General features: G+C 40.4%; 1 protein-coding gene across 1 annotated transcript in view; it reads left to right on the plus strand.

Moving 5' to 3' along the window:
- FNTB (farnesyltransferase, CAAX box, subunit beta) overlaps nt 1-10,336 on the plus strand; it is a 33,154-nt gene extending 22,818 nt beyond the window's left edge. The window contains exons 6-12 of the mRNA XM_070957176.1: nt 1,788-1,871; nt 2,922-3,008; nt 3,149-3,278; nt 5,105-5,237; nt 6,905-7,016; nt 8,415-8,529; nt 10,172-10,336. Of these exons, the coding sequence (XP_070813277.1) occupies nt 1,788-1,871; nt 2,922-3,008; nt 3,149-3,278; nt 5,105-5,237; nt 6,905-7,016; nt 8,415-8,529; nt 10,172-10,279 (769 nt within the window). The 3' untranslated portion in view covers nt 10,280-10,336. The remainder of the gene's footprint in view (nt 1-1,787; nt 1,872-2,921; nt 3,009-3,148; nt 3,279-5,104; nt 5,238-6,904; nt 7,017-8,414; nt 8,530-10,171) is intronic.
- The last annotated feature ends 879 nt before the right edge of the window (nt 10,337-11,215 follow it).

The raw sequence follows: 11,215 nt of genomic DNA on the forward strand, positions 1-11,215 counted from the left end.
AGGCGCATGCACGAAGCGAGCGTGCGCCCGTGTGGCGAACCAGTGGTAAAAATACGTCAAACCCACCTCTAAGCCCATCGTGTTGCTTTCATTACGTTGTATTAGACTAGTCGTAGCCCAAATTGGCTCTTGAGACTTATAGGTTATGATGAACAGTGGGAAGCAAACTGAAAGCAGTGCCTGTCCACATTGTTTAGAATTATGTGTGTGTAGTCCCTACTGCAGGCAGATTCAGCACATTCAATAGCCTGACCTGCTTTCTAACTGCAACATTCTGTTGCTTAATCTAAATCAGTTGAGAGTCAGAAATGTTAACATTTTTCACCAATTGCCAGAGATCTACTATCTGATATAGTAGATTCACTTTTCTTCTAAAAAAACAGCAGAACCCCCAGATTTATGTGGTGCCATCATATGGCTGATCCATCACTGGATTCTTCCACTGTGTTTGTACAATCTCCCCACAGTGGAGTTTAACAGACTGACAGGGGACCTTATAGGTCATCTAGTCCAAACCCCCGCTCAAGCAGGAGACCCTACACCATTTCTGACAAGTGGCAGTGCAATCTTGTCTTGAAAGTCTCAAGTGATGAAGCTACCACAACTTCCAAAGGCAACTTCTGTTCCATTGGTTGATTGTTCTCACTGTCAGAAAGTTTGGAGAAGTATTGATCTATTGATAAGAGTATTTATTTACATGCACATTAAACAAACTAGTCAAAAACACGTTCATATTAGGAATAGTTGATCTTCAAGGTATAACTCTGAAAAGATACACATGGCACTGCTCAGAAAGGTATCAAACAATGCTCTCTAACACAAGTTGGAGAAAGGAAAAGAAATACAGATACGACCACATTTGAACCCAAAATTTCCATTACTAAGCAAGACCATTGTTAAGTGAGTTTTGCCCCATTTTACGATCTTTCTTGCCACAGTTGTTAAGTGAATTACTGCAGTTGTTAAGTTAGTAACACATTTAAGTGAATCTGGTTTTCCCATTAACTTTACTGAGCAGAAGGTCACAAAAAGTGATCCCCTGACCCCAGGATACTCCAACTGTCATAAATACATGTCAGTTGCCAAGCTGATCAAATGTTGATCAGATGACCATGGGGATGTTGTAATTGTCATAAGTATAAAAAACGGTCATAAGTCATTTTTTATGTGCTGTTGTAATTTCAATCAGTAAATGAGTGGTTGTAAGTTGAGAACTATCTGTAACTGTTCCTAATATCACACTTGGGCCCTAAAATAAGTTAGACTGGGAGTTGTAAGAAGAGAAAATATGTATGGAGTTAAATATGTAACCTGGGTTCTGAGATTATTCTGCAGGAATTCTGCAGGGGTTGGGTACAGCATCTCCCTTATTGCACTGGCCAGTTGCTTTGAATTCCAGTAGTAGGAGTCAATTTAGTGTTATGTGGCTTGATTTGGCCTTATGATGTTTCATCTGACATCTGACCTGATTCATGCTGAGAATTGGTCTTTTTTGATACATAATACAACAAAGGGTATATGCAAAGATATAGTATTACAGCACATGGGGTGGTGGTAGTAAGAAGGCAGCTATTGTGAAGCATCCAGGTGTTTTGGTGGAAATGAAAACTCTGGCAGGGATGATGAGGGCCCAAGATTCTTCAGAAAGAGCATGTTGTGGGGCGATTGCCATCAAAAAAGTGAAAAAGTTGTAGAGATTCTGAACCATTCTTGCTACTTTGATTTTCTCCTAATTGGGATAAATATTCCTGAAGTTCCTCATCTTATCAGCTTCTTCTCATTTTCAGAGAGACACTTCTGGAATACCTGTATTCCCTGAAGCAGCCTGATGGCTCCTTCATCATGCACCTAGGAGGCGAAGTTGATGTCCGGTATGTCAAAAACTTACCATGTATTGCTCTCTCAAAAAGCAAATCAGGAGCTATTGATTATTAGGTGGTTTCTCCTGAAGTGCATTTAACATTCTGCACAGGTTGGTAATGACACGGCTAGAGATTGAGGCCTTGGCTACTGCTGTACGGAAACATCCCTCAATAAGGGTCAACAAGGATGTCTTGCTGTGACTGTAATTCAGAGGAGTTCCATGCTTCTGTGAAAAAAACAACACACATGCTCGGGTTTTATTTTGGTATAGCAGATTGAAGAAAGAAAACACTTTTAAAACAGAATTGCGGTTTACACTATTCAGTGTGGGAAACCAATAAACAATTGCACATTTGTGTAAGACTACGACTTCTTTGGAACTTCCCTTCTCCTCCATGAGATTTTAAGGAAAAGATATAAGAGGGGTCTCTGTCTTAATATCAATAGACACACAGTATGTTTTGTCATTATAAATGTAAATTAAATTACCAGTTGGTTTAACTGAAGGGTAAATGTAAAGTCCAAATTTAGCTTTTGGTATAATTTCTATTCTGTTGTGCTTTTAAAAATGTGCCCAGTTGATGATGCTTTGCTGACAGAAGCCTTTTTCATTCAGTTGTCAGCAATATAGGAAGGAAGCCAATTGTTAATGATGCCCCCTTCAACATATCCCCCCCCCCAGCTCTCTATTCTGAGAATCGGGGAACTTTTTCAGTTTAGAGTGGGAGGTTGCCCATAACACAGATGGGAACCTGCCAGCAATTGTCTCCTTCCTTGTGTTGGTGATGTAAATCCTCTGTCAGCAGAGTTGCCATCTTTATCTACATCTCTCTCCTCCCCTCTACACAAAGCTGTTGCATGGAGGCTTTTTTGCGAGTGGAGGAATTACTAAAAGTTAATAGCCCCCTTCTTTTTATGATGCGTATTATTTTTCAATAGCATCCTGAGTGTGTTGTAGATAATACAGTGTAATATAGGATTCCTTGCTTACAACAGTAGAGCCATGTATATTCTTTCTCCACATATTGCTTTTAAATATTCTTTTATTTAAATCTTAGGAGTGCCTATTGTGCTGCATCCGTAGCTTCCCTTACCAACATTATTACACAGTCTCTCTTTGAAAAAACTGCGGAATGGATCGCAAGGTAAGAAACTCTTAGTTGGCAATTTAACAGACTTAGGCTGTTCTAAGCTACCCAGAGGAGGAAAAGCAGAAAAACAAACACTAATCTTATTTTCTATCTTGGAATACAGTCTCTGCTTTTGTGTTTTAATTTTGAATTAGATGTCAGAACTGGGAGGGCGGGATCGGTGGCGTCCCCGGCATGGAAGCCCATGGAGGATACACGTTTTGTGGACTGGCAGCCTTGGTCATTCTCAAAAATGAACAAGTTTTGAATCTGAAAAGTTTATTAGTAAGTAACCATTTGTCGGATTCACTTATCTATTTCATGCTATTCAAAGAACAGAAATGAAATGCATCTGTATTACAGTTTCATAATTTTTATTAAAATGTTCTCAGATATAAAATAAGGTAATATATGTAATGCATGGAGATTCTCAGTCATCCATGGGCTTGGTTGTCCCAAAGGTGCTTTTTCAAGAGGCAGCTGGACTTTCTGGTTTTTCTGTGAAGATGTTTTGCTTCTCATCCAAGAAGCTTCTTCAGCTCTGAGCTTCTTGGATGAGAAGCGAAACGTCTTCAAAGAAAAACCAGAAAGTCCAGTTGCCTCTTGAAAAAGCAGCTTTGGGGCAAAATAATCTAAACTAAAATTAAGGAAAAGAAGAAAAAAGTAAAGTGAAAAAGTGAGAAAAGTAAGGGAGAGAAAAGCAAACTGAAACAAGAAAATAAAAATATATAAAGCAGTGACTCCATATCTCCTTTACAGCAGTTACAAGTAAATCTGCATACTTCTCTCTTTAAAATTACATCATATTTCCCCATTATTCAACCCTTTTAAATTATGGCAAATCCATAAATCATCATTTGATTTTTTTTAACCCATCTTTACTGTCCATTTCTCCATTGTGGGTATCTCACTGTTTTTTCATCTTTGTGCACATACCCTGTTTCCCCCCAAATAAGACATCTCCTGATAATAAGCCCAATCGGGCTTTTGAGCGCATGGCAATAAGGCCAAGCGCTTATTTCAGAGTTCAAAAAAATATAAGACAGGGTCTTATTTTTGGGGAAACACGGTCCTAAGCCTGCTGCAGTCACCATATCCAAACCAGTCTTCCATAGGTCTTTTCTAATTGGCTGTTCATAAATCCAAGCCTGTATTGCAGTTTCAAAAATAAATGATGGGTCTAATTCATGATTAATGCATTGCTAATAGGCTTCCTGTTTAACCCTAACCTGCTTTTATCTTCTTTGTAGTGTTCCTCTTTTATTGCTCACAAATCTAGTACTTGGATATTTCTGTCATAATACAAAATTGCATAACTGGGCTCTTCATTGTGTAAATATTTCTTCTGGATAAACCGTCGGCATTATTTCTTATGTCTCAAATCTCTGTCTAATCCATAACTTTGTTAAAATGCTTTACTAGTTTAGTACTGAGATTCTCAATCTCATTGCTTCAGAGCAATCCAATCGTCACCAGCCCAGCACTAGGCTGTGATGATAGGATCTGTATTCAGCATATCATCGTAGAAAATTGCTTTAGCAACGATGTGTGAATTTGTCAGCATTTCAGTTAAAAATTTTATACACAACTTTTGGTATTTATTTAGTACTGCCAATTTTACTTCACTCAGTTTCATGAAGGCTCTGAGCACCTTTCCAAACTTAACAACTATTATTCTAGATATATATTATTGTATTATTAAAAATACAAAATGGAAAGAATAACAAAACATACCACAGCACTAAAAGTAATAACAGTGAATGTTCCTGCCCATTATCACTCTGAGGAAAACCAGTCATATCCATTACTGGGTGGAGAATATTTGCAATACCATCATTTCTTTGCTGGATAGCAACTCTACCATGTTGTAATGGTGTTAAATAAAATTATTTTTAGTATGTCGATTGAGCAATCTGATTTTTTGTTCCCTTCTTTCAATTTAATAACTAAGGGTGGCCACCTGGATACATTATTGCAATAAGGCTGTATTAAACTAAAGGGGAAATAAAAACATGCAAATGTCTGTGAGTCTCTAAGTTGGGTCTATTGTGTGTAACAGCTTCTCTGACTGCTGTGAGCAAGAGTGATGATTGCTTTGCTTTCTCTGCCAGCACTGGGTTACAAGCCGTCAGATGCGTTTTGAAGGAGGGTTTCAGGGTCGTTGTAACAAGCTGGTGGATGGCTGCTACTCATTCTGGCAGGCTGGTTTACTGCCTCTCCTACATCGAGCTTTGCATGCCAAAGGTAATTTTGAACTTCGAAATGTTACCCATGCTTTCCCCACTGGGCACAGTTTCTTGACACTGATTTCCTCTTTGGAGTAAACAAGTATGCTGGAGTTCAGTGAAAGCTCAAGAACGAGGAACAGAATAATCTTAGCTTTTGCATTCTGATTTTGTAGCAACTGGGAAATACTCTTCTTTCAATTTAGGAATAAGGCTAGGAAGCATGTAATGCAACAGACCGCTGACAGGCAAAAGGTTAGAAATACATGAAAAATGTCATGTCTGAGGATAAGTAAAATACATTTTTAGTTCTGTCTCTTTTCCAACCTGTCTCTTGCTCAATACTCATTTGGGTCTAATTATTTCCTTAGCAACTGGATCCTCCAGTTGTCTTGCAGCACAGCATACGACTGGTGGATGATCTATTGAGTACCTATAATTGGAAAGACTAGTGGACAAAAGCAGCAGCTGCCAACAACTGCTAGAAACTTAGTTCTTGCCTGCAGAGTCTCCTTAAAATTCAGTAGAGTAAAATAGAAAAACCTAGGAGGCGCCATCTTGATTATGAAAAGCACCCGGAGGCTCCAACTGGTCCAGAACGTAGCCGCACGTGTGATTATGGGCGCAGCTCGTTACGCCCATGTAACACCTCTCCTACGCGAACTGCACTGGCTCCCGGTGGTCTTCCAGGTGCAATTCAAGGTGTTAGTTATCACCTTTAAAGCGCTCCATGGCTTAGGACCTGGGTACCTACGAGACCGTCTTTTGCCACCAATAGCCTCCCACCGACCAGTTCGTTCTCACAGGGAGGGACTACTCCGGGTACCGTCAGTCAAATTATGTCGACTGGCGACTCCCAGGGGGAGGGCCTTCTCTGTGGGGCTCCAACCCTTTGGAATGAACTGCCCCCGGAGATACGGAATATCCCTGATCTCCGTGCTTTCCGCCGTGCCCTCAAGACCCTGATATTCCAACAGGCAGGGCTAAACATACGAACATGTGAATGATTTTTTAAATGTTATCTAATTCTGGGTTTTATTTAATTGACCAAACTAAGTAATAATTTTAATTAGCAATTTTATGATGTTTGTGTGTCTATATTTTTCTTGACTGTACACCGTCTTGAGTCCTACGGGAGAAAGGCGGTATAGAAATATAATATAATATAATAATATAATATAATATAATATAATATAATATAATATAATATAATATAATATAATATAATATAATATAATATAATATAATATAAATTATGATTAAGTGAGCCACACTTGCTACAACTGACCCTTATGAGTGTGCCATGAGGACATTCTCAAACTGGTGTATTCCTTGTGTTGGGCTACAGCTCCAAGCCTGGCTGGGCACGATGAATGCTGGAGTCCATCTGAATAGCTTTACGAACCTGTCTTCCAAAACGGTTTTGACTCCCAAAAATCTCAGCAATGGCTACGTTGGCTAGGAAAAAACTAAGGAGCTGAACTTAAAAATCTTGGATAGTGTCCAGGTTTGGGAAGAGTGAATCTAGACAATAATAAGAGAGGAAATTAGTTCTCCAATAGGATCATGCTATAGAACTAAACTTGAATCAAGTACCTTCCTTTTGAATATTCCCATTAGCATGGTGTGCAGGAACTATTTTCAACCGTTTTTCTTAAGTTTTTATTGATGTGATGTTTCTCTTAGGTGATCCTGCCCTCAGTATGACACACTGGATGTTTGACCAACAAGCTCTTCAAGAATATATCTTGTTATGTTGCCAATGTCCTGCAGGAGGTCTTTTGGACAAGCCAGGAAAGTGAGTAGTACTGCGCGATTTCTTGACAGGCATCTTCCTTGCTATTGGAAATGATAAATTTGGGGTTATCAAAAGTCCTGATCGGATGGTACTTAAAAGCCCTTTGCATAATAGAGATGCATTAAAATGACAGGGAGAGAAGGCGATTTGGAGAGCTAGAGTTAGGGAGGAACTAGCATCATAATTGGAATTGGGGAATCTGGGGAAACGGCATCGAAACATCCAACTTCCACATTTTTTTCTCAAAAGCAACAGAATTCAGCAATCCATTTCATTAAGTTATTTTAAATTGCCATAATCTGCTTAATTAACTTGACAAGAGAAACAGCTTATCCCAAACTTATTGGCAACCCCATTTAACTGAACCAAACTTTAAAGCCCTTTCCCACTTGCCTTGTGTTCCATTGTGAAGATAAATGTAGCCAAATTAATATAGGCATTGGCGGCCAGACAAAAACTTGAGAAATGAAAGCTAGAGACTCTGAGGAGATGGAATTTGATCATCACCCTCCAGATCTTTCTGCCTTTCTTTGGGATATCCATTGATTGAATGTGAGGTACAGGTCCTCCTCAACTTAGAATAGTTCATTTAGTGACCATTCAAAGTTACAACGGCACTGAAAAAAGTGACTTATGACTTACAACCTTTCCAGCATCCCCATGATCATGTGATCAAAATTCAGATGATTGGCAACTGGTTCATATTTATGACCGTTGCTGTGTCCCAAGATATTGTGATCACCTTTTGCAACCTTTCTGACAAGCAAAGTAAATGCGGAACCCAGATTCACTTAACAACTGGGCTACTAACTTATCAACTGCAGTGGTTCACTTAACAACTGAGGCAAGAAAGGTCGTAAAATGGGGCAAAATTCACTTAACAAATTTCTCACTTAATAACAGAAATGTTAGTCTCAATTGTGGCTGTAAGTCGGGGACTACCTATATTCAAGGTGAGACCAAAGGCCTGTGCCCAGCTTGAGTCTTATTCTAGCTAGATTTTGCCTGTTAGCTTGATTTTCTACATATTCTAAACCTAATTTCAAGAGCCGTGGTGGCGCAGTGGTTAGAATGCAGTACTGCAACCTAATTTTGCTGACTGCTGGCTGCCTGCAGTTCGGCAGTTCGAATCTCACCAGGCTCAAAGTTGACTCAGCCTTTCAGCTTTCCATTTCCGAGATGGGTAAAATGAGGGACCCAGATTGTTTGAGGGGGGGCAATATCCTGACTCTGTAAACCACTTAGAGTGTGCTGTAAAGCAGTGTGAAGTGGTATATAAGTCAAAGTGCTAGTGCTATTGCTAATTTCAAAAATGGACTCTACATAAAAGCATGCATGTCTAGCATAAAAACCACTTGAGTTTCTGTTACCTCAACCTTGTGTGTGATTCCCCTCCAGGTCTCGAGATTTTTACCATACATGCTACTGCCTGAGTGGGTTGTCGATAGCACAGCATTTTGGCAGTGGAGATCTTTTACATGAAGTTGTGCTAGGAGTGCCAGAGAACCGCCTGGTAAGTTTCATCTAAACGGGATTTGGCACATAGATTTAGTTAATTTAGTTTACTTTATTGTCATTGCACCTCGCATAACGAAATTAAACACCATCTTCACTGTACATTATACACCCATCCTTTACATTCTATACAATTGAAATTGAAAACCCAATATGACACTATACTGTAGAATTCAATACAGTTACTGCCCTGGGATAGAAGCTGTTTTTCAGCTTATTTGTCCTTGTTTTTATTATCCTGTACCATCTGCCAGATGGTAATAGTTCAAAAAAAGGGTGCCCAGGATGAGATGGATCTTTAAGAATGTTTTGAATTTTCTTAAGGCAGTGAGTTATAAAGCTCTTCCAAAGAAGGGAGAGGGCAACCAATGATCTTCTGGGCATGATCTGATCCCTCTGGAGTGCTATCCTATCTGCCACTGTGCCATTGGCAAACCACACACAGGTGCAGTAAGTTAAAATACTCTCTATGGTGCAGCAGTAGAAGGTTACCAGCAGGTCACCAGCAGTGTTTCATTCAGTTGTTATTTCCTGAGAAGTCTCAGGTAGTATGACCAGCGCTGCAATGTGAGTGCCCCAGGTCAGGTCCTCTTTTATGATAACACCAGTGGTGAGTTTCAAAATTTTTTACTACCGGTTGTGTGGGCATGGCTTGGTGGGCGTGGCATGGCATGGCCTGGCTTGGCTTGGTGGGCATGGCAGGGGAAGGATACTGTAAAATGTCCATTCCCACCCCACTCCAGGGGAAGCTTACTGCAAAATCCCCATTTCCTCCCGATCAGCTGGGACTTGGGAGGCAGAGGGTGGGGCAATCAGAATTTTTACTACCGGTTCTCTGAACTACTCAAAATTTCCGCTACCGGTTCTCCAGAACTGGTCAGAACCTGCTGAAACCCACCTCTGGCTAACACCCAGAAACTTAAAACTGGCCACTTCCTCCAGTCGGTCTCCATTGATAACCAAGGGCTGGATGTCTGATCTATTCCTTCTATAGTCCTCTATAAACTCCTTGGTCTTATTGGACCAAGTTATTGTCTCCACACCACAAAAGCAACCAGTCCACCTCATCTCGATAGGCAGACTCATCTCCCTCTCCCCCCCCCCCCGCCAGAAATGAACTTGCGGCCATTTATTTAACAATTACTCGAAGTTACAATACGGAAAAAAGTTTCTTACAGTTGGTCCTCATGCTTATTATCACAGTGGCCCATGGCCATATGATCATGATCTGGGTGCTTAACAACTAGCTCACATTTACATGTTTGCAGCATCCTGGGGTGACGTAATTGCCATTTGTGACTTTCCCAGGAGGTTCCCAACAAACAAAGCCAAATAATGGAAATCAGATTCACTTAAAGACCATAGCAAAAAAAAGATCATAAACTGGCTTAACCACTGCCTCGCTTAGTGATAGAAGTTCTGAACTCAATTGTAATGTAAGTCAAGGACTCCCTGGAGCTCCGTGGTCAAGCTTTTATCAAGCAAAATGAAATGCATCTGCTGACCGAATGTCATATAACATTTAAATGTCCAAATTTGGCTTCTTCTTTTTTTTGGGGGGGGGGGGGGTTAGAGAACTGCCAACAGCCAGCAGAATTGCAGTTAATTCTTTTTTTTTCCTTTCTTTCATTCCCAAACAGCAGCCAACGCATCCTGTCTACAACATCTCCCCTGGCAAAGTGATGCAAGCTGTGATGCACTTCCTGAAAAAGCCAATTCCAAGTAGAGAAGAGACTTTTACTAACTGAGCCTTTTCGCTGCCCTTAGAGAGACTCTGCAGTGTGTGCTGTCCTAATGGTCGGCGCAATGATGCTGCATATCGTCTTGACTGATGTGGGACTTGAGCCATGAAGCTAACTTCCTCGGGCTCTACTTTGTGTGTGCGTGTCTGTCTTTTGAGAGAGCTTTGCTAGCCATACCAAAAATATACCAGTTTTTTTAGAACGGAATAGCTGAATTGGCTGTGTGATGGTGTATGGTTGGTCATGCTGGGTGCTCAACTTAGGCAGGAAGCTCTCTCATTAAGGAGCAGCTTTGTTTATGAAACAATGCAGCATGTTACTATCGTAAGCATCTGGCAAAGCAGCTCTGTTGTTTCATTTGCACTATGCTAAGCACCATGGGGGTGGGAGGAATGGGAGGGGGGTGCAGCTTCATCATCAGCTGCATACTGGCTTGGCCAGAGATGGTACATTGATCTCCTGCTCTGGCAGGCAGTTTCTTCATCTGGCTATTTACATTCCCTGAGGAATTCTAAACATTTCGAGCCAGGAGATTAGTTTCCCAGGTATTGGATACGTCACAAGAAAGAAAACCAAGCTAAATGGTGTATGCATATCCTCACTATGTAGTTCTGTATCACATGTTGGAGCACGCTGGGAAAGTGTGGTCTTGAACATTGGTACTAAGAGGTCTCTGCCTAGAGCAAAAAGAGGCAGATACGAATGCTTCTGCAAGATTTTATTTCCCTTGCAAATTGCTTGTCCGGGGATGGGATTGATAATACAATGATGTTTATGCATTTTATAAGATATATACAGTATATATAAATATATCTATACAGTAAATTCAGAAAGTATTCAAACCTCCTTCACTTTTGTCAGTTTTGTTATGCTACCGTCTGATTCTACAGTTGTTGAAATCCATTTTTTTCCTCATTAATCTACACTTGGTATCCCATATTG

This window comes from Pituophis catenifer, unplaced genomic scaffold (assembly GCF_029215685.1).
Source record: "Pituophis catenifer annectens isolate HBS135680 unplaced genomic scaffold, rPitCat1.0.hap2 SCAF_1, whole genome shotgun sequence".
Lineage (NCBI taxonomy): Eukaryota > Metazoa > Chordata > Lepidosauria > Squamata > Colubridae > Pituophis > Pituophis catenifer.